We start from the raw sequence: 24,608 nt of genomic DNA, 5'->3' as shown, positions 1-24,608 counted from the left end.
ATGGTTGACATGGGAATTCATTTAAATGTTAAATTGAGAGGTGTGGGGTCATGAAGCCATCTGTCTTTGACCTTTTGAAAGGACAAGTACGACTGAACGTTTGGAAGCCGAATTTGTCTCGTGACACTACCTTTTTCTAAAAAGTGTTATCATACTTCAACCATCTGGAGTTTTTGGTTTCTTAAGTATCACACTCATTGTCATTTCATCAGCACGGCTACAATATCGTAAAGCTTAGATGGCATATGATCTTCACTTTATAGATTCTGTATTTCTGTAATGTTTGTATAAATCCCCCTCCCTTTCTCTTCTTAGTCTTTCTGTTTTGTTTTCTACAGGATATGATGTACCAGCTGCTCCAGGGGCTGGACTTCCTGCACTCGCATCGCGTGGTTCACCGTGACCTGAAGCCCCAGAACATCCTGGTCACCAGCGGAGGTCAGATCAAACTGGCCGACTTTGGTCTCGCCCGCATCTACAGCTTCCAGATGGCCCTCACCTCTGTGGTGAGTGATGTTGTTGATATTTCTCAACTCAGTATGGCTCATCCAATAGTTCCTTAAAACGGAGTGACTCAAAACAAACAGTCCCAAACCAGTGATCTTACAGGTTCACAGATTGAGGCCCAGAGGCTATTATTGCTGGGTCAGAGACACTAATAGATTATGAAAGGGTAATATTGATCTGATATATTGGTTTGTCACAGTAGGGTTTGATGCACCTGTTAACATTTGTAAGCATTATGTTCTACATCTTATCCTTAGTCTTGTATTTGAAATCTCAATACAAATGATTTAAATCTTACTAAAGCAGTGCATTTGATGTATCCACAGAGTCTGAAGGTTTTTAAAATAGAAGTTGTAGCCACTATTAATAGATGATATAGCAATCAAATGACATATTTGTAAGTTAAGCGTGTGTGTTTCGAAACAGGGACATTTATTTTGAGAGTAAACAGCACATTTCGATGTTACATCGCACCCGTAAGTCATTTGTCCCCTCTTTTTTATGTAAAGATACACATAACACGAAAGATAAGTGACAAATAAAATCTATACAATAAGTATCAAGTGAGATAATAACAACAATAACTCAATCGATGAACTTGTGCAATACAAATAAACTTTAATAACACCGTTCTTTCCTTGAAAATGCACGCTAGAATTTTTTATTACATTATCAAACGTATTACTCATTTCCTTTTGCACATTACTCACCAAAAACATTAGTGTGTGCATGTATGCTTCTGTCATTGCAAATTAAAATGTTGCAAGCTTATGCCATTCTCAAACACACACACACACACACACACACACACACACACACACACACACACACACACACACACACACACACACACACACACACACACACACACACACACACACACACACACACACACACACACACACACACACACACACACACACACACACACACACACACTGCCTTGCACTACACTCCCATCTCCAGAGAGTTAGATGAAAAGCATCTAATGTGATGGAGGAGGCACTTACAGGGCATCAGCGGGTAGCTCTGCTGCAATGTGCCAAATGATAGGGTTTCTCTGTGTAAAGTGAGAGCCAAGGGTCCCCGTGGTCTGTCTCAGGAATCCCTCAGTGGCTGCTGCAGACAGGGATGGGACAGACGAGAAGAGACAGACACCCCTCCCTTTCCACAGTCGGCACTTTGATGTCCAACTGTTGAGCTCTGGGCTCTGATGACCAGATAAAATAGAGAGGGAGACTGAAAGGGGTCTTTGGAAGTGCTTGAAATAGGGAGAGATGAGACTTTTAAGATTAAATAAGCCAGCAACAGTAGCTCTGTAGCTTGTTATAAGACAACATTTACTAAAGAGAAAAAGGTTTTCTTATTGGACCTCACATTCAGACAGATGTATGCCTTTCAGCTTCTTTTGTTCATCAACCTGACAAGTCTAGACCCCTCTGGTTTTATTTTTGTTTGGGTATTGTATGGCAGTCTGTATGGCAAATCTTCAATTATACATTGTTTTTCAATGGAGGATAACCTTTTAGCACAGGCTTTCTTGTTAGTTTTCAAATAATGTACCCCTAACAGACAAAACATTTTTAACACTGATGCTAAATTCAGTGTGAAATATACTGTGCCACGAAGACAATGCAACTTTTGCAAGTCAGGCTCATCAAAAATATGTGCAGCATATGGCCATCTGAAGTCAATATAAACATCCTTTGGGTGAAAAATGCTAACTTTAATTCTATTATATTGTCATTGGGCAACACGATGAGAAGCCAGGCTACTGACATGCATACTGTATTTCTTGGCAAAGGAAGAAATGACAAGGAAAAGTAGTCATCGTGGGCTTGAAAAAAAGGTATAAAAGAATGAGTGATGGAAGTGAGTGAGGAATTACAGTTTTAATTGGAATTGTTCACATATTTGATCACAGATTATTGCAATGTAATGAAGGTGTTAATGATAAAAAGTGAATATGAGGTTGCATTATTAAGACAGCAGTTATTAGGATGGACTGATTAATATCTGCATTAGAATTGTCAGACATTTATTTTCTTGTTGTGATCATTAGTTTGAAAATGTAGACTTTATTTCTCCTAGGTTCTTTTTCTGTTTGAGTAATGTGTGACTGCATTAAACTGTAATTTCTCCTTTCTTTTAAAACATACTTCTTTATGATTCAGATAAAGTCAGTATGTCTCCCAGGTCATTTCAGGAAATGAAAATACACCTTTAACTCTTATAGGAAGACGTACCTAACCAAAGCATTTGCATAATGTTACACAATATTAAGTGTGTGTGGTTTCACTTTGTGTAGTTAAACTTCATTTATGACTAGACGTGACACTTTTTCTCGAGGGAAGAATACTTAACGGGGAATTCACCTCGTGCGTGTGAGTGACAAATCTCAAGCCCTGAAACCACTCAAGCACACACAGGGGCACTTAACATGACTGTGTTTTTGCACAATCTCACACACATTTATTTCCAGACTGGGCCACAAATGAGATGGAGGTAAAGTGCGAGTATGCGTGTGTTAGTGCGCGCATGCTCTCGTGCTGCAATGTGGGCACAGGATCTTTGCTTCTAGATTAATGTTCCTGTGTCTGGAAACCCCCTATCAGTCCAACACACACACAATCTCCATTCAGTATTTCCTCTTGCTAATAAAAGCAGATAATCTACACTGTATGCAGCTCACATGTTCACCAATACACACAGCATTGAAGAGGATTTTCCCTTTGCCCAACAGACAAGCAGTTGCTTATTTAGTCACCTTATGCCACCGTTACTGGCAGACAGATGGGCTTTGGAGAACTGCTGTTGCTTAAGCAAATAAGACACTTCTCTCTCACTTTCAAAGTGATTCATTTAGCACTTCGACAATGACAACATGGCTGAAGTGAGCATTTGCATAATGTGTCAGAGTCCCCCCTCTGCTGATAATTTACCAGCATTGCTTGAACTTCGCTTTTTGAGATGACTTTGCTTTCTCACCTAGCCACATGCCGAGTTGTTCATGTCATTTACAAAATAAATGTGGTATTTGTGTGTATAGAAACGTGTGTGATGGAGTCTGGTTAATTTGCACATGCATGGTTGCGTGTGACTGATGGCCTCATCGGCATCACCCGCCAACCATGTTGCACATATTTCCCCCTCCCCGAAAGAGAGGGAGCTAAGGAGGGAGGGAGACCACCCATTGGGTTGGTACTGGGGTCCAGATTAGGCCGCCCCTGGCAGTCCCTGGAGGTCCGTTGCTTTGTTGATGGTTTTTTAATGACCCCAGTCAGGCTACAGGCTCATTGTGCTGCCTTGAGTGACAGGCAGATGGGACAAGCTGATGGGTTAATCTGACATACCAGAAAACAGAGATGGGTCTTTTTTCTATCCATCTCATTGAGATCCCATTTCTGCTTAAGCGGTCCAGGGGAAGCCGTTTCTTTTTATCTCCTTTTTTAAATTTGGAATAAATGCAACAGTAAAACCTACAGTGTTACTAAAACTCACACAAGTTTAAAAAAAAACGACGTATTAACAACAGAATACTGTTTATAACTTGGGCATGATTGATCAAAGACCCAAGGAAATCTTTCATCGTTTGACTTGAACCCATCCAATTAAAGTAGGGGGACACATTCCTAAAACATCTTAAGTATCAGTATTAGCTTGCCAAGGGTGCAGAGTTCTTGTCTAAGTTCTCACTTGCTCCTAACTTTGGGAAGAAGTTAGATGTAGCCTAGGACTGATATTTATTTAGACCTGCTGAAAATGCGTCCACAGGCATGGCACCGTGGCTTTTGAGGGGAAATCCCTTTACCAAAGCCAAATAACTTGGAAGATCTCTCTTTTCCATCTATTACGATTATTCATCATGTATCATTCGAACACTATAAACAGTGCAATACATTCATAAAACTATGACTTAACTTTGCCAGCAACTTTTACCTTAATCTATGCCTCTTAGTGGCAAATATAAGATCCTTGTGAATATGGCTCCTTTCTCTGGAAGAGGACTATATGTTATGTCAGGTGAGCTTTTCCAAAGATAACCTAAGGTGACCGGAGCTTGGTTTGCTTTCATCTTCACCAGCAACATATTGGCAACCTTTGTAACACAAGGCTGACAGGATGGTCCCATGAAACACATTATCTTCCGCTCTCATTCATGTCATGTGCATGTCGTTGCCTGTCAAATTAGATTTGGAAAACCAAGGGGATTGCCACCAGTCTATTGTTTTAGCACTTGTTGTTTTAACTCCTGTTTTTCTAGTTCTAAACCAAGGGGTTGACATAATTCACAGGCGATGACTAGATAAGCTTATTAGTGGAGAATTTGTTTTTGTCTTGCCTCCGAGCTTATCTTAAGTGAGGATGTTATTGAGTCAAAGCGAACTTTATGACTTTGCAGTCCTGCTGCTTTCCTGACTTATTCCGCAAATAAAACACGTCTTTTATGTGATCAAATGAACCAATTAGTTTTGGCAGTCACCGTCATAGTTTCCTGTAAACTCTGTTAGTTGGTGACATGCAGAAGAGTAAAATAGTTACCTGATTAAAGGTATTTTCCCCACTCTTTCCCCTAGTTCATCTGCTTATAGCCCTCCCACTACGCTTACCAGAATAAGACACCCATATCTCAGACGACATTAAACAAATTGAAACCAGATTTCCTGCCCGTGCTCAAACAGCGAACAGGCTTTTACAATATAAAGCTTTCAAGGGCAGTCAGACTCTGCAGTCTGGATCTGTAAATTCATTATGAATGTGTTTCCTATTTAAAGCACTAGCTTAACTGAATGTAAGTTAACAATCTGTGGGTGTTGGTTTAGGGCAAGTGAAGATTGGTGTGTTCTCACTTATCACAGTTTATTGCGAGATAGTGTTGATTATGCACATGATATGTCTTAAAGTTGCCAAACCACATGCTTTTTGATGTTGGCTCTTTTGGTTTTTCTAATGAAGCTTTATTTACCATTTTTACGTGAATGATTTTGAGCAAATTTCAAGACTCACACAAAACTGACATGCTTCACTATAATCCCTTGTAATGCAACAGTCTTAAGGCACACTGATGACGCTGAACTGGACATGTATCCCTTCTTTTGCCAGACAATGTGTTTTTACTCTGGACAGACAGAAAGAAGGAAAGAAAGGCAGGCAGGGATAGGGGAGGGGGAACCTTGCACTGCACGCAGGAGAGCACGTGCAGCACACTCTGGGAATGTTTAGATATCTCCTCAAACAGCTTCGCATGGGAAAAAAAGAAAAAGTCTTCCTCTATGCTTTGACTGCAGCCGGCTGGAGCAAAGGGGCTGGCCTCAATTTGACATAAGCAAACACACACACAGAGTTCACACATATGTAGGAACAGGGGTAAACTGTACATACAAGTCAGACAATCACATTGTATTTAATGTTTGCACACACTTTTACATTCTAAGTCATGGTTTTCCTGTGCGTCCTGATTATGTTTGTGGGATAGAGCACACACACTCTCCTCAACTTCACTGAATTAATCGTTGATGGTCTCTTGGCAATGCTCCAGGTGGGGTAAAGGCAGTACTGACCTGTGTGTGTGTACATGGTGCATGTGCACACTCCCGCACACAGCGGCATCTGGATATTAAAGCCTTGTCTGTACCAGCAAGAGGAAGAGGAGGAGAAAAAAAGAGAAAAAATTACAGCATATATCAGGAATTTTCCAGCTAATGATGTGCGGATGTGGTAGCACTGGGGAGAGAGAGAGAGCCACTGACTGTGCTGTCTTTGTTTCGCTCGCCGAGGGCCCCATGCTGCATTCCTGTATACTGCATACTTTGGCAACACTTGTAGTGCTCCTTTTTTCTGTTTTACTGTATACAGTTTGTGTGCTGCTCATGCACTTTTCTTTCCAGCCTTGTAGCTCTCCCTCCCTCAGACTTTACGTTTCCCCATAATCTCCTTTTTTAAATACCATGTCTCTCTCGCCTTCCTTATTTCCTTTCTTGGCCTGGTGCAGCTGTATTGTTAGGACAGTAAATTCTCCTTTTTGCAAAACAAGAGAAAGAGGGAAAGTGAGGGAGGAGTGAAATAATGGTGTTTACAACATGGCTGACTGCTAGAGCTTCGAATGGGGCCTCTCTGGAGACACAACATTACAGCCATAGCTCCACTATACTCTGAGAGTGCATAGTTCTGCTCATATTATTATAACATCCGCTCTCCTTCTCCCATATGTGGCCTGCCTATACACTCTGTAGGCTTTATCGGTTTTCCTTCCTTGGATGCACATAGAAAGACTTTAATTTGTGGTGAATTGCTTCCGGAATGTAGTCTATTCTAGCTTTAAAGTCTTAAAGTAAGAAACATTCGAGCAGTGGTTCTCAAAAAAAAATCAGCCAAGTACCCCCTGATCAGCGAAAAAACTATTTGTTAAGGAAAAAATGCATATATAAAGAGGTACAGTACAGCCTTGCACCATCAGTGTCTGATTTTATTTACAACAACAACAACAACATTGTAACTGAGAAACACTTGAATGCTACATTTCAAATGTTTACAATCCATCACTAAATTCATGGCAAACCAATTTTAACATCATGCAATAACACTAAGACGACATTAGTTGCATTTATTTTATTTGTATTCATTTATTTAACAGGGACAGAGTGTGCCAGAGTTGGCCAAGAGGCTATTTTTCATCTGTAGTCCCTGGACAGATTTTAAAAGTCAACCTGAAGCATTGAACTGATCTTTTTAATAAGTTGTACTTACAATTTTGTGAGAAACATGGGCTTGTGCTTCACTGAGGATCTTTGTCATTCTCGGTGACAGGAAGGCCACTGCCGTTATTACACTTCGCGTTTTGAAATATGTGTAACTCTGTTAACATAAAACCCACACTGCTCAAACTTCGTAACTTTTCCTAAAATTGGTATATTTATTTATTTTGGGGCGTGGGGAATGAAGAGAAAAAAAGATATGAGCCTTTTATGGGCATGGGATTTTGACCCCTCATATAAACAAATGCATAATGCTGCACTATACTTTGCAGCCACAAGCCGTTGCCAAGCAACACTTATTGTTTAGGTCCTTTGACACGCAGGTAGTCATATAATTAACTAGAGCTAGCTAGATCTGATAGATTTGGACATAAACGCGAGTAAAGTATAACCGGACGCGAGCGAGAGATCAGATCAGCTGCTGCTGACGGAGAACACGCAGCTCTTCCGGATCACAGCTCCCCCGCTGTGACGGACCGTTGAGCAGAGCAAAATACACTAAGAGTTAGACCTAACACACTTAACTAGTTTATCTACTCTGGAACTAGCTAAACTAGTTATAAATATATTTATTCTTTACTGTCGGGTCACTTATTACAGGTTCAGCGAGCTGCACGAGACTGACGGGCTGTCAGGAGAGGGAGAGGAAAAGAGCACCCCGTTTATTTTTCCAATTTTATTATCCAGAATGACTGTAAACCTTAGAATAAAGTAGTTGATCTACTATTAGTAGTTTGTTTAAATGCATTAATTATGTCTTTTTTTTTATTAACATAAAATAAATCTCACGTACCCCCTGCAGTACTCCAACGTACCCCTAGGGGTCCGCGTACCCCCATTTGAGATCCACTGACCTAGAGGGTATTAACTTTACTGCACGTTTATTCCACGTCATTCAGTGAGCCATTCCTGCCTGTAGTGAATCAAACAATCGTTTGTGTGTGGCCTAGCATTACTATACTTGTGGGGACCTGGGGACCTGGGGTTCTGGGGGGCGTTCGATTCCAGTTTTGGATAGTCTGGCGTGGTTTCGTTCCATTTCAAACAGCTGTTTGACGCTGCGTAACCTTGGCGCACTGCCACTCCAACATCCAATCCCAGACCTTGAAGAGTAATCACGGGGACTGTAGTCCTAAACGATAGCTGGGGATTATGGGTAGTGTAGTGTCTTCGGCCATCCTAAACTCAAAAATGTTGACAATCACAATGATGCTCGAAATGGCCCTTATAGGCCTACGTCTGTTTCCGGTTATTTTTATTTTGAAATTCAGTTCCTGACGAACACCAAAAAAGACCTAGATTATGGAATTAAACCAATAAATAAAAGCAAGTATAATTGTGTGTTATTGGTGAGTAAATAACAGTGTGTTATTTTTGAAAATAATAACAAATTCGAAGGAAAAAAAGATTTTAAAAATACGAGGCTCTGAGCCCCATGTATTTTCCTCACAGACGGCAACCCCTAAGTCTACAATAAAGACCTAAATTAATATTTGGGATGTTCTTGCCTTTAGATTCTCCCAATAAGTCCAAGTACAGAGGGTGACTTTGCTGTGAAAAAACACATTTCCACCAAAAAAACGTTAGCATTCATGAAGTAATCTTCGTCATAACTAGCAAACTAAACATCATGTACATGTACTGCACAAATAATCAGAAATAAAAACTCATTACTCGCATAAAATGACATCAAAACGCATTTTAATGGCCAAATGAACCTTAAAATAGGCATTTTCCACCGAGAATAACACGAAGGTCGGCCATTGTTGTTGATCACGTGGTCTGGGAGCTGTTGCAGCGTCCATAGCAACCATGAATGTGTACACATTCATGAAGTAATCTTCGTCATAACTAGCAAACTAAACATCATGTACATGTACTGCACAAATAATCAGAAATAAAAAACTCATTACTTGCATAAAATGACATCAAAACACATTTTAATGGCCAAATGAACCTTAAAATAGGCATTTTCCACCGAGAATAACACGAAGGTTGGCCATCGTTGTTGATCACGTGGTCTATGAAGGTCTATGGGACGCCCTGCCCGTAGAAGCCTGACGGTCAAGGGGTCCGCTGTCCGCAATGAAGGTCTATGGGACGCCCTGCCCGTAGAAGCCTGACAGGCAAGGGGTCCGCTGTGTCCGCAATGAAGGTCTATGGGACGCCCTAGTGTGTGTGTGTGTGTGTGTGTGTGTGTGTGTGTGTGTGTGTGTGTGTGTGTGTGTGTGTGTGTGTGTGTGTGTGTGTGTGTGTGTGTGTGTGTGTGTGTGTGTGTGTGTGTGTGTGTGTGTGTGTGTGTGTGTGTGTGTGTGTGTGTGTGTGTGTGTGTGTGTGTGTGTGTGTGTGTGTGTGTGTGTGTGTGTGTGTGTGTGTGTGTGTGTGTGTGTGTGTGTGTGTGTGTGTGTGTGTGTGTGTGTGTGTGTGTGTGTGTGTGTGTGTGTGTGTGTGTGTGTGTGTGTGTGTGTGTGTGTGTGTGTGTGTGTGTGTGTGTGTGTGTGTGTGTGTGTGTGTGTGTGTGTGTGTGTGTGTGTGTGTCCTGGGCTTCCTCAGTGAGAGAGAATGTAAACACGGACCCCCGGCCAGGCTCCATCAGCCCCACTGCCTCCGGCGCTGCAGCCTTAAGCCCCGGCCTCATCCTCATGGCATCAGGTCACTGTGAAGGTCCGCATGGGGAGGGACAGAACATTTTGTATGTCATGGTAGCGATGGAGAGTGCAACCCCAACCACCCAACATTATATGCCCTTTATTTAAAGAATAATTCAGGTTTATGGGCTTCCAAGGGGGCCAACTTGTAAAAAGGGACAGATAGCTAACACACTGAGAAATAAGACCCAAGTTCCTTTAAACATCAAACACATACTGCAGATAACTTTTTGTACATTTGCAGACACACAGCACTTGGTCCTGAAGCACATGAATCCAGGCTAAAGCAGGTCCTCTACTTAAGTCACGTGCAAGTATTCACGCAAACAAAATAAAACCAACGCTCACATGCATGGGCCACATCAGAATCAGAACACCTTATGTAGTCCCACAGAGGGGAAAGTGACATTGTTACAGCTAAAGTAAAGATATTAAATAAGATGCATGTTCACGATATTAGAGATAGAAATGACACAAATAACAATAAGTAAAGTAAGAGTATCTTTTTATAATAAAATAAGTGTAGCATGTAGAAGTAGTGTGATACAAATTGTCAATAGCAGCATTGTCATACTCGTGCACAGTTAGCTGGTGGCACAGGTCCCATGGAGCTATTGAGACAGGCTTGGAGGTCCGGCCCAGGAGGTCTGGAGGTCCTCGGGCCAGGAGAAGTCATTTCCTCCCTGAAGCGGAGCGGGGAGCAGCAGTGAGGGCCAAGGAGGAGGATGGTGATGGTGGTGGTGGTGTTGGTGAGGGGGAGGATGCTCTCAGCAGAAAGGAATTCCCAGAATGTCGTCCTTTAATCTGGAGTCAGCCTCACACACACACACTTTCTCTAACTCTTTTTGTCTCCCATTGCTTTATTTGACCTCCTCTGGCTTTTCTGTTACTATGCGGAAGGGAAGAAGGGTGTCAGATAGGCGGGAGACAGATTGAAAAAGCAGCGGACCTAACTGGAGCAACACACTGTATCGAAAGAGTTAAACAGCTGACTCCCCTTCTCTGTGTCTGATTGTCCTACATACTGTATGTGTCTGTATCGCTGTTTCCCTGCAGCCTGTACAGAAAAGGGAGAGCAGGGGTGGGTTAATGAAGGGATGCGTGAAGCAGAACAGAGAATGAGAAGGGTGAGAAAGAGACTAAGAAAGAAGGAATGCAAACGTGGTCGGAAGAAGAGGAAGGACAGAAAGAAGCTTATAACAACAATTGGGGAAGGTTTCTTTTTACAACAGCCTTAGTGTTGTTACAATCATCTCCATGAAAACAGTTATTAAGTGAATGTGTTTAGGCTTCCACTCAAAGCACTTTCAGAGTTATAGTTTGAAAGTATTCAGTAAAACAGACTTGAGACTTCTTCTTTCACAGTTGCGCATTTTATGGATAGTGTGATCAAAATGCATTCATGGATATTACAGTCTCTTAAAATGTTGTATCTAGACTTTACTGCATTTCAGGCATGTGTGTTTTACAGACTCATGGGCTTTCAGAAACAGACAGAGAAAGAAGGATGCTAATAGAGAAGGATGCTAATAGAGAACGATGCTAATAGAGAAGGGAGAGGGATTGAGAGATAGAGGGAAGAGAGAAAAAGGGTGAGGATAAATTGGTAAGGGAAAAGCAGTGATTACAGCAGATAGGATCCTTCTAAAAAGTGCTTGTGTATCCACTATCTGTTTGATATAGCTTATTCATAAATGACTCACTCGTACAATATAAGAAAAAGCTTAAGAAAATTGTATTGCCTTTTAAAAAAATGCATGCATACATTTGTTACCCTTTTTTTTTTTTTTTAAACTAAGAAAAAACAGGATAAGGTAACACACCGTTTGGAAATATTGAGAGACGGACTCATGTATTGCCTCTTTAATGATTATTTACATTAGAGAAATTGTAGATAGAAGTCCTATCCCTTAATGGAAAAAATTGAATGAAAGACCCCCCCCCCCTGCAATAGTTGCTACATGATACAAAAAGGGTTTCCTAAGTAGTCGGGGTGTAATCAGATTGCAGTATGATTTAAAAGTATCTATCTTCCGGTGTCTGACTTGATGCATGTGTGATATAAAAGACTTCATCTGCAGTTGTGGCCAGGTTTCTAGTAACGCGGATATACCCGAGCTCTAGGTCTGTGGTTCTTCATAGAAGGCTTTACGTGTGCATATGGTGCATATGTGTTCACGCAAGCCCTGCATTTTGACTGCAGGTCTTCCAACTCCATGCAGACTGAACTCAAACACATTTGAGGTTGCAGCTGCAAGAGTGCAAGGATCATGTTTTTTTTCGTGTATGCATCCATGCTCAATATAAAGTCTGGGTTGGTATGAGAGATGGAAATATGATGTGCCCTAGATATCAAGCTGAAAACTTAGTTTAAATCAAAGAATGTAAGAAATCATTCCTACCAAATTAAAGAAAGTCATCATTCCTATGTTGAAAGAAATATGAATGACCTTTTGTTGCCTGAATATAGAGGCAGCTGTGCAACCTCCATTCATGTTTTTCTTTGAGGTTTCACTGTTTTAAAAATCTTCAATGACCCAAGCAGTCATTCTGTTGACTCTGTTCATGTCACATATCTGGTCACATGGCTCAGCCAACATCTCAGCCAACTAGCCTCAACTTCCTCCCTATTTCCACTGAAGCAGGAGATGAGAAAGTATCGCAGTTCTGCAAAATGCAGCCCTCGGCTCTATTAATAGCGTCATTCAGTTTAAAAGAACAAAATGTGACCAAACTTTGTATTCCTCTTATCGGTCTCTGTTGAGTGCCATAATCCGAGCTCAGGCTTATGTCTGTTCATTTTCTCCAGTTTGCCTCAGATGTTAAAAACGTTCCCTTTGCACTACAACTATGAATAACATCTCTTTTATGATATAATTCTTACTTTGTGCAGGGGTGGATTGGTAATACACAATTGCTTCTTTGAGATGCAATTCACGTTCATTGGCATTTAAACCTTTGCCATATAGCAGAATCCGGTCATATTAGGAAAGGATATTGGGAAAATAATATCTCTATCACAAGTGGCTTATCAAATTCTTTTCCAAAAATGTAACTAAACTATAGCTCTTTCAGAATAATACCATTGGTTTGTTTATATCATTTATCCAGACAGATGTTTAAAAATGACTTAAATGGCTTTTTCTATATTGACAGTTTATATTGAGAAGGACTGAAACTCAGTTACGGCACTTGAGACTGTAATCTGTAAATGCTAAAAATCAATATGCTAATGTAATTGCATTGTCAATGATGCACTTTAAGCAGATGCTATTTACCATTGTAGTTCTGCATGTTAGCATGCTAACGTTAGCTGATGGGAATCATCATTAGTTTGACAAAGCACATTTTAAGGCCAATTTATTTTTGACCTGATGATGGAAAATGTTCATGGATAACCAAAGCAAATGGTAATACTCTTTTGGGAACCATTAATATCTATAAACCACAAAGTTACATGACTGCTGACTCAATAATTTCTCAGACGGTACTTAAGCACACAAGCAAGGACCTGATTCCCTTTTTAATAGCTCATATTTGGCTATCTACGTCCTCTTAGGATCATTGCTCTCATATTACAAATACAGGCATGTGGACAACATCTAAAAGCTCTGGGTATCGTTTCATCCTACTCCCACAGAGAGTCAAAGCCAGCTAATAAAGATATCTAGGTGACACCGCACTCGTTCTGCTTACAAACATTCGCCTCAGACTCTAAGTTCCCGATAAGCACTCTGCAGTGCTTGAGTGGGGAACGGCAGCCAAAAGCTGTTGGAAAAATCTGGAGTTTAGGAAAGCACCTGGAACCAGTCCACTCTCTTAGTAGGGGTCACTGAGTTTTGTCTGGAGGCTTTCCCTACTGTAGCTGTTAACAATGCTGCTGCTTTCCTGCAGGCTATGGCCACACACACACACACACACACACACACACACACACACACACACACACACACACACACACACACACACACACACACACACACACACACACACACACACACACACACACTCACAGCTCCCAATAGAGTCACAGGGACACATTTGGAAACTATGCTTAATGGCTAGTGGCACAAAATGGCTGCTGTTGAAATTCAGGTGGGTTCAGGTTTGCTTGAAAGGAAATTGTTTTCAAATTTTAGCAGGAGGGACAGGGTTGATTAATACCAATGATTGTCATGAGACACTGCCAAGTTTCAACCAGTAAAACGTTGTATCATTTATTATTGTAATATTGCAGATATATATATATATATACACACAGTGTTTTGTGTCCCTGCTGGATCACTATGGAAAGACTGTGTGATGTGGGTACACACCAAAATGGGAGCAGAGAGACTTGTCCTGCCAGATATGATTTCATGTCTTACGTAACTCTAAGATGGGGACAGAGAAGTATTAACCCTATGTGTGTTAGCATGAGCCCCCCTCCTATATGGTGACATTTACTCAATGTTGCTGGCTGCATGCAACAAAATAGGAGTTATTGTGATGGTCTTTTTGCATTCAACCATTATTCTAAGTGAGTTTCTGCTGTGTGTTGTAGGTGGTGACGCTGTGGTACAGAGCCCCGGAGGTGCTGCTTCAGTCCAGTTACGCCACACCAGTGGATCTGTGGAGTGTCGGCTGCATCTTTGCTGAGATGTTCAGGAGAAGGTGAGATCAAAGTGTAAATGTAGCATTTACTACACCGCCATTGATACAATTTAAATATAAAACCAGCTACAACTTGTCCAAGATTTTACATCAGCACCCTTTGCCTACATTTGTCGAGTAATACATAAAACACGGTTCAATTTTCATTAAAAAAAATCATTCTAGCCAATAATTACACTTATTTACAACTGTGTTGAACTTTAATATCTTATTATTATTATTATTATTATTATTATTATTATCTTGTCTTACATCGTGTTCATGCTTTCTCTTTGCAAAGGAGTTATCATTTTTTTAGTTTTAACAACACATCAGTCCCTCATTCATGCACAGTTTATCCTCATATTTTACTGTGCTGTGCATTATAACACTTACATCTCATGTAGCCCCTTGAAAGTCTACTGATACAAGGCTTGACGGACTTGAATGTAAATTACAACTTGAATGGTTGGCAGTGACTGTTGTAACAGATTCAGTTATTTTGGTGTTTCCTAAACTTCTCTAAATGGCACCTGTCAGCCACATTTTGAGCAGTAGGCAATCACATATTCAGTTGACTTATCAAACCATTACAGTAATGGCAGCCTGGATGCTGTGGTTGCAGCATGCAAGTCAAGATCCTGCTTCTTGGTGTAGGTATCGTCAGTTTGTGGTCTAACGAACTCTACACACTGGAGAGCTAGCTCATAACGGACCACTTTTTTTTTTAAAAAAGACATTCTAAAAAAAGGTCTATTTCCTGGCTATGAGGAAAGAATACTGTTCCGGGACTTAATGACATATTCTATAATCATACCACCAATCTTATATTAATATTTATGTGCCATAGTATGCTCATAATTGTGTTTTATGTGAACAATGAACTGGAGTCTAGCTTGGCTGTGGTGGTGTGCTTCAGAGTAGATAAGAACAGTAGGGCTGAGTGCCAGGAGGACCAGCCCTGCCTGTAATTTATGCTTCCTTCCCCAACCGTCCTCATACCCCAATAAGCACAGCCACACACAACGACTCACTACTTCTGCATGTGGGAATATACTGGGGGCACTGGGTGCAATATGGCACTCATGTGGTATACTGACAGATCACATAATAGCATAATGAAATTCAATAAAGGAATACGCTTCCTTAAAGGGAAGACGGTCACTAATGAAATTATAATTCATAGTATATAAGAATATCATATGCTTTGCCTTTCTGAGACACCCCATGTGGACCAACCTGTAAGATACCACCATAAAAAAACATAAAATTAGGAAATATCTTGTAGCAAAATACTGCAATTGTGCCTTTCAGCTATTCATTCGTCAACCATAATCTGCACTGCAGTGTTGTTGCATTTGTCCCTGATCTGACCTTTTTAAAACAGTCATGGGCCCTTTCTCATTTCTCTAACTCCCCTCCTCGACTCCTATCCTCGATACTTAGTCCCGCCCACAGGAGATGCGAGCGGAGGAGCCGAGGAGAGAGGAGGGGAAGCAGCAGGCGGTTAGAGAAATGAGAACTCCTCTCCTCTGAGCGGTCATTTTAAAGAGACGTCCATTAATGATGACAGGAGGCACAGCAGCCCTCTGTCTGATGGACAGATGTGTTCATGATGACTTATTTTACTTTTAATTCATTCACAGTGCGGTATAATGAGACAATAACAGGCTACAGATGCGGACACACACACACACACATATATATATATATGTATATTATGTATATATTTATACAATTTCAGAATCAAACAGAGCACTCTCATAATAACTCATAAACACTATCAGAGACTGGATATATCCCCCCCCCTCTCCCCTCTCTGGTCGCTACAATGAGGAAAATAAATTACAGGCCAAAAGTTTTATTTACAAGTATTAAAAGTAAGCAGAGGACACCAAACCAACTGAGACCTGTCTGTCCGCTGCATCTACGCACACACTGTACCACACACACACCTACACCACACACACATGCACATACAGTTCCTAAAACAGGCTACAGCCGTTGTGTATTTTATTATGTGAAGCACTAAATGGTTTTAGAAAAATATCGACTCTTTGTAGATATCTACTAAACTAAAGCAAATAAAGAGAGTAGGCCTGTTATACTGAGTGATGTATATATTATACACACTGCTCTGCTTTCTGCACGGACATCACAGCTGTTCTCATTGTAAACATCGCGTCGCGATGAAAGCAGTTAATAAAATAATATCCAGGGGATGCATGTAGAGCTGTCATTGGCTGAGATAAGTCCGGCCGTGCGTCACGACTCTTTGAAACATCTCTGTTGCCGGAAATGCATCCATGAAGGAGCCGTGGAGGACCCATCAGTGTATCCTCGGTTAGAGCTCCTCCAGAGAGCCTCCTCGACGCTCGGTCCTCGGTCCTCGAAGTGCATTTAGAGAAATAAGATGTCCTTCAACATGGCGCGCTGAAATTCATTTCCGGGTCACTACCGGAGGACCGAGGAGTCGAGGAGGGGGATTTGATGAAATGAGAAAGGGCCATAGTCCATCCATACTGTTCATGTGTGATCCGGGTCATGTGTTCACACTTCTTTACCCTGCTGTAAAAATTGTGACACATGACGATTTTTCATATTGCAAGATAATTGTTGTGTGATTTCACATGCATTAGGACGGCTTGCAGAGCGGAGAGTGGAGGACAGTGCCTGCTTTGTTAATCCTGGTTTCCTGTTTTTAGAGCAAGACCATTGATGAATACGGTTATATGTGACTCGGTTATGTCATGAAAACACTTCCGGTGTTTATTTACCACCAATAATGATTTGGTATCTGTAAGACTATTACAGACTGGTCATTCAGTCTACTGAGCTGCTAAATCACTCAAAATTAGCCATCTCTTTTTATTTTAATTCTGCATCTTTTGAGGGGAGTCGACACATTTTTGTCAATTAATCAATTAGCCAATCGACAAAAAAGCAATTGGCAACTACTGTAAAGTCACATGTGACACCTCAGTCCACTCATTAGGATGAATAACAGGCGCTGTGCTTTATGCCACATTGAACATGTGTTAACACATCATGAACAGCAAAAAGTGAAATGAACGATTGGATGTACGTATTACGTTCAGAGGATTTAGTGTTCCCTTTTATAGAGGGCACAATCTGAGGTGTGTGTGTGTGTGTGTGTGTGTGTGTGTGTGTGTGTGTGTGTGTGTGTGTGTGTGTGTGTGTGTGTGTGTGTGTGTGTGTGTGTGTGTGTGTGTGTGTGTGTGTGTGTGTGTGTGTGTGTGTGTGTGTGTGTGTGTGTGTGTGTGTGTGTGTGTGTGTGTGTGTGTGTGTGTGTGTGTGTGTGTGTGTGTGTGTGTGTGTGGTGTGTGTGTGTGTGTGTGTGTGTGTGTGTGTGTGTGTGTGTGTGTGTGTGTGTGTGTGTGTGTGTGTGTGTGTGTGTGTGTGTGTGTGTGTGTGTGTGTGTGTGTGTGTGTGTGTCCTGACACAATAAGCTGTAAAAAGCTTTGGTGTGTATATGTGTGTTTTCACAATCTGGCACCTGTCCAACATTGCCTTAAGGCGGAAGGCAAGTCAGAGCCCTTTGATGGCCATGAACAGAGCTCTCCCTCTCTCTCTTTCCCTCTCTCCTCCCCCGTTCCCCCTGCAGGTGATTAAGATGGCTTTTTAAAAGGCCACCTGTTAGAGATTAAAGGGCACCTGGGAGAAGCAGTGAAAGAAAGCAAATGAAAGCTCGATTGAGGAAAAGTGCAGAACAAGAGGGGATGAGATAACACTGTTTATTGCTTTGCAGTTGAGTTCAATTGGAGATTATAATCGTTGACAGCTCAGGTACAGGAACCAGACATCCCCGCTGGTGATGTATCTGCCTTCGGGAATAGTTAGCATCTAAATGTATTGTTTGTTTGTTCTTCTGCGAATGAAAAGTACATCTGGTATTAAATATCATCTGCATAATGATGCGATTGATCTGTTGTTGTCTATGAACCAATATGCAGGGCGAACAAGCAATTCATCTTGCAACATTTTTGTTTTAAGTATCTGAAAGTACCTCCTCCTCAAATCTAAGAATGTTGGATTGTTGGCCACTCAAATGACCAATCATAAGACATCCCCTTGGAAAGATTTGTAAGTTATATGAAATAATGAAAATGAGCCCCACTGCACAGTGACACCTTCAATTCACCCTGTTTCAGGTCAAAAAAAGTTAACTAAAAAACCAGTCTCATAACATCTTTCCTATGACTCATAAAACTTCAAAGTTTCCCCCCAAGCACCGTCCTCTCTTATCCACTTACATTATCAAACATGCCATTGTAAAAACTCACTGTATCCACTGTAGCGAGAATAGTTGGGAACTTGTCAAAGGAATTTGAGCAAATATCATGCAAGTCTGCATCTGCATGGCTGGGATGGTGTCGGGGTGAGTCATGTTTCGAGTGAATGGGGGGGGAGAGAGTGCCTGCTTGTTGACATTCCTCCAATCAAAAAGTGTGAAAGTGTTGTGTTAATGGTCTGGGAGAGGCCCTGCATCCATGTTGACTTTCTCACAGTTTGGAACTCAATTGATAAATCCTCAAAGCCGCAACCTTACATGCACGTGCGGTCGTGCGCTTTAAACAAACATGTACAGTGCATCCAAACTCAACACAAACATGTCCACGCAGTCCACAGGCTCATACACACATGAGCACACACTCCATTTTCTGGACACACACACTGACATTCCAGAGGTTGTCTCAGGGAATGTGGGACAGAGCTGTGTTGGCATTAGTGGAAGCGTGACTCAGCTCCTGTCCCAAACCACTCAAAGTCCCCATTTCACTGCCACCCGTTTGTTTGTGTACAAACGTGCCGGGGGACAAAGAATACCCGTGTTGCATGTGTGCATTTGCACTTGATAGTTTACTATAGTTTACTGCATGCCAGTGGCCAGTTATGTGAATCCAGTTAACCCCGTCCAACAAACCACTCAAAGTTTAAATATGGACCTCCTCGCATTATCAGCCCTACTTGTTTGGCACGATGACTTGGCTGTAGGTAATAACAGTCAGAACTGGCTTGGTTTAAGTTTAAATGGCAGTGCTTTACTCCGAAAGACCTATGTGGTGTGATCCTCTTTCAGTACAATGTATGAGGCAGAGTGAATCTCCCCTTCCGAACTAAAGTGTGCACGTTTGCTGTCATTGTAAAGATTTGCCAAATACCTCAGTCTGACTAATTTCCCAGTGTCTGAGTCTGTAGGAAAGTGTGGGTGTTAAGCTATGCAAAGCTTCCTGCAAGTGGGAAAACACAAAGAGCACATGGTGACTTCAGTTAAGTGAGGTGCACTGCCACTGCTGTAAATGTGCCAGGATACAGAAAGCATACAAGCACACCTATGTGACAATATCCTACATTATATTGACATCTGCTGGGGACTTTTTCCACCTTAAACAAGTAGAATATAACAAAAATAAGCTTATCTGACCCTACTGGATTTCATACTGTAATTGTGGGAGTAACAGATTTAGTTACCCTATCACCATCGTCTGTTAAAGTCCTCTCAAACCTATTTCCTTTCAGAGGAACTTCAGCAGGAAAGGTTCCCATACCCATGTCTCTGTTAGAATAATCCAAAATGTCTTCACGCCTCTCCCTCCCACTTTCCTTCACACATTCACACAGGGCAAAAGCACACACCCACACACATGAGGGATAAATGGGCGTTCTCTGTACCGTGTGGCGGCCGGCAGTCTTGTGCTGATGATGACTGCTGGAATCTGTGCGGGTGCCAGAGCAGGCATGGCCGCCCACGGGTATCCAGAGACGGCCCAAAGCCACAGGAACCACCAGCAGCCCTCGCCACCGCTCTCCTCCCTCCTTTCATCCCTCCCTCCCTCCCCTTTTGAGTGGTACTACCAACACTGCTTCACAATCCTGACTACACGAGATGAAGCTGCCAGTGTGTGGCTACTTCAAACGCTAGCATTAGAGTCATACATTCCTCTTTGCCTTGAGCCAATAGCTTTTATCTTAGGTCTGCTTGTCTCTAGTGTACCGTGGGATAGTTAGCACGGGCTTACATCAAAAGTAGGTCATGAAAAAAACTAATTGATGTTGTACACTTTTAATCCAAATGCATTTGGCCTTTTATTTATTTTTGTGCAGGACAATAAATAAGCGTCAGTTGTCAAACTGATCTTGTGATTTTCTTTCTTCCCAGGCCGCTATTTCGAGGAAACTCAGATGTTGATCAGCTGGGAAAGATTTTTGAGTAAGTATTATTGGCTGTGCTTCCTGTTACAGTCTCCCTGGTCCTGTATGTTTCAAACTGATTGAACAGACTTTATAAAAAGAAAGATATTTCACAATTATAGGTCAATCAAAAGTCATTCAGGGAATTTAATCAGGGTACTCCTTTTTTAATTTGGCTTTTATCAAACCTATTATCCTGCCAATAGGAACAGGATGTCCATACAATTTATTATTTAATTCAAAGCCCCCCAGATGAGGTTACGCTGCTCATTTATGTTAATATCGTTAGCACCACTTCGCACCCTTCCAGTTTCTTCAGTAAACCTAACAATATATTTAAAAATAGTTGAGCACGAGAGGCGTTGAATGCTGAACATTGCTGACAAAGAGTCACTAATGTCCATTATCATCCCACAGTGTTGTTGGGGTCCCTTCAGTAGAGGACTGGCCCCAGGAAGTGGCCCTACCACAGAGTGCCTTCACCCCCCGGCCCCCGAAACAATTGGAGGACTTGGTTCCAGATATGGACGAGCAAGGGCAGGCCCTCTTGATGGTGAGTAGTACGAGATGCAGTACTTTTAGCAATTTACAATATTATTTAAACTTTATTTAATGGTTGATCTCCTTCTTTTTTATTTCTCCTCGCTCTTTGCAGCAATTCCTCGCCTTCAACCCCTCCAGGAGGATATCAGCGTTTGCTGCGCTCAGCCACCCCTACTTCCAAAGTGTCGACAGCCACAGTAGGAGTGTGTACGCAGCCCAGCCCATCCCCCCCAACAAGCCCACTATGGAGGAGCGGACTGCCTGATGGTCCTCCTTCACTCTTATCATCCCATACAGTGTCTATAAAAAGTATTTTGCAAACCCTGCCTTGGAGTTCATTCATGTTTCTATTTTTACAGCATTCAATCATAGTGTGTTGATTTAAGCTTTTTTGACACTGATTAACATTTAGGTGTATGCTGTATAAGCTAAACAAATGTACAAAATGGAGGTCATTTTGGTACAAATAGATTACATAAAGTGATTGATACAGAGGCATGTAGATGCACCTTCTGCATTTATAGCCTTGAGTCTATCTGACCTTGAGGACTTTTGCAAACAATATTTAACCAGTCAGGGTAAAAATAGTAGCTTTATAGTTCTGCAGCGAATTCTGTCTGGATTGTGATTTAGCCACTTGGGTGAAGTCCTTCTAGAGATAGATCTTTGCTGATTTTAAAGGTTATGTTTTTTAGGTTGCTGTCCTGCTACAACAAATGCAATTGCTACAACATGGAATTACAAACACCAGGCTTTGCATTGCATTTTGTTAGTTAGTCATATAGCTAGATTTTGGTGACATCCCACCATAGTCTTCTTTTACTTCTACATGTCTTGGGGCAAATGAAGGTGGAAATGTCATATCATTTCTCAACAGTGGCCTTCTCTTTGCCAGTTGGCCATAAAGCTAGAAAAGCACTAAGGTGGCAGTTGCCAAAGGCGTAAAATCGGAGTATGAACTGATCTAGACAGATTTGCACTACATATTCAAGTGCCTTCATATTTCACATATTTCCTTCCATTGATTAGTTGTTTCAATAAACTTGCTTTTGTAGTATGCCACTTGTTGGGCCATGCAAATACATTTTGTTATGAAAATCTGTGTCAAAAAAGCTTAACTATGATTTTGTGTTGTACAAAGCAAAACATGAACAATTTCAGGGGGCAAATAATTTTTTTTTTTTAAGTCAATATACAAAGCTGTTGTATTCCTACAGAGAGTGTAAAGAACATGACACCAATACTCTCACCATTGAAAGAAAATGCACAAAAGCTATCCTCCTTCCATGAACTGATGGATTGTAATTGCTGCTTTTAGGTTATTAAATGTTGATAGACTGTGTTGACAATGCAAAGACTTGCATGTCAGATGTACTGGTAGATGGAGGCCATGAAGTGGAGGCCTTATTATGACCAGTGTTCAATAAGCCCTCTTGACTGGGGGACCGGACCACAGAGGAGTTATGGTGGACAACATGACTCTCACCTGCCTTTACCATTAACTGTGTATGTGCGTTGAGCAGATACACAGTACACTCACAGATACATACACAACATTTAGTGTGTGCACTACCACTGACGTTAGCACACATGTACACAGATCCCTATAGCAACATTATTGGGCATCACAAGCCAGCCACTCACTGCCAAGTCGTGTCCATGACTGTATAAAATAGGTTATCTTATCATTCCAGTCCTACATGTATTATAATACTGCAACCTTGAGGATGTCCTTGGTAACTGCAGACCAGTAGCGGGATTCTAATGGTTTCTGCACTCTTCAAGGAGCTCATCGTAATGGGCTGATATCAGTGCTGAGACAAAGATGAAAAAAAACCTAATACACGCTCCTGCCACCAACAGGCATGCAATAGGTGGACAAAGTCCCACCAGCACTATTCCAACATGAATACATGTGGCACAGAATAGAGTCGCCAATATTCTGTATTTAATTGTAATGTTATATGCTTGTTTTCATCAAGTTGTTACTTGATTCTTTTTTTCAATGATGCTGGGGCATACAATATTCTTACACCAATTACACCAACTCTTTAGACAATTATAGAATTTGTGTGAGAATAGTTTTACAATGTAAGGAATGTGTAAAGGATAGGCATTGGTACTGAACATTATAGATTAAGTACACGCTGTAATGATAGAAAGCTTTGGATACGTGCCCATAGATATGTCGTAACAATGGATAGATGTAGAGTAGCGATGGGTCAGTGGAAGGTTGTTTGGCAGGAGTATTTTTGTCTATTGGAAATAATTGGTGGGCTCTGTGGGTGCTTATTAAATGCATTTGCCTTGGATCCAGAGCTGTGAGTTTTATAGTGGTTTGAAAATGAAATAATGCACGAATATTTTGTGTACAGTTTTCCCTTTTTTTAAAGTCATGTCCACATATATTCAAAATCAGTTTGTTTTTTTACCAGCGAAAAAAGCAAATTATGCAGAGTTGTATTTTTGTATTTAGTAGTTCTTGCAGAACAGTAACATTTTAACACTGGTTTATGTTTTCTTAACAGGTAGTGCTGCTAGCACACACACACAGACACACTCTTTCTCAGGATCTTGGTATTTTCGTCCGAACCTTTTGGGCACAGTTTGCACATCCCTTGGCTACTCATTAACAACATCATAACACATTCAGGTTTTCTTCAACTGTTCCATGATCATTTCATTGATCATACTCTACTGCCATTTCTATTTATCAAATATATGTTACTGTAGTCATTACTGTCTGAGGATAACTGCCTGTATTGACTGGTTTTGCCAGCAACTTTTAATTGCTAAATGGCAAACACAATGTAGGTTCATGTTTGTCTGCTTGATTAAGCACTGTGTGATTTTATTTTTAAATTTCATAACTCACATCTGATGTCAGTGGTGTGTTCAATGTAATGAAAGCTATAAATATAAAAAAATTCAAATGAGTTAATACATTTCAAAACTGAACTCCGTTGTTGATCCATCATATAACTCAAATTAAACTGTGTCACGTTTGTTTCTATCATAATGGAAATGGTTACTAGGAACAACACAATGATGGCATTATACTTGTGTATGAATGCAGGCTTTGGTGTCTTATTATTGTGTTGCACCATTGAATAAAAATCAGCTTTTTGTGAATCTGGTATTGGACTCATTTGTAAGTATGAATGAATTCCATGAGTGAATGTGTAGGTATTTATTCTTGGAATAAGGGAACATTATAGGTAACACCATTTTTGTTGAAAATAATAAAATAATATAGATAATAATAACAGATGTTATTAATGTAGTAAAACCACTAGGGAAATTGTTCGGA

General features: G+C 41.0%; 1 protein-coding gene across 2 annotated transcripts in view; it reads left to right on the top strand.

Moving 5' to 3' along the window:
* The window catches only part of cdk6 (cyclin dependent kinase 6), a 39,211-nt gene extending 14,781 nt beyond the window's left edge, over nt 1-24,430 (top strand). For both annotated transcript variants that reach the window (XM_034094299.2, XM_034094300.2), the window contains 5 exons: nt 339-506; nt 14,454-14,563; nt 20,724-20,774; nt 21,173-21,308; nt 21,411-24,430. In XM_034094299.2, coding sequence (XP_033950190.1) covers nt 339-506; nt 14,454-14,563; nt 20,724-20,774; nt 21,173-21,308; nt 21,411-21,563 — 618 coding nt within the window. In that variant the 3' untranslated portion in view covers nt 21,564-24,430. The remainder of the gene's footprint in view (nt 1-338; nt 507-14,453; nt 14,564-20,723; nt 20,775-21,172; nt 21,309-21,410) is intronic.
* The last annotated feature ends 178 nt before the right edge of the window (nt 24,431-24,608 follow it).

This window comes from Pseudochaenichthys georgianus, chromosome 11, assembly GCF_902827115.2.
Source record: "Pseudochaenichthys georgianus chromosome 11, fPseGeo1.2, whole genome shotgun sequence".
NCBI classification, from domain to species: Eukaryota; Metazoa; Chordata; class Actinopteri; order Perciformes; family Channichthyidae; genus Pseudochaenichthys; species Pseudochaenichthys georgianus.
The sequence above is the reverse complement of the archived record's forward strand: the minus strand, read 5'-3'. Positions and strand labels throughout refer to the sequence as shown.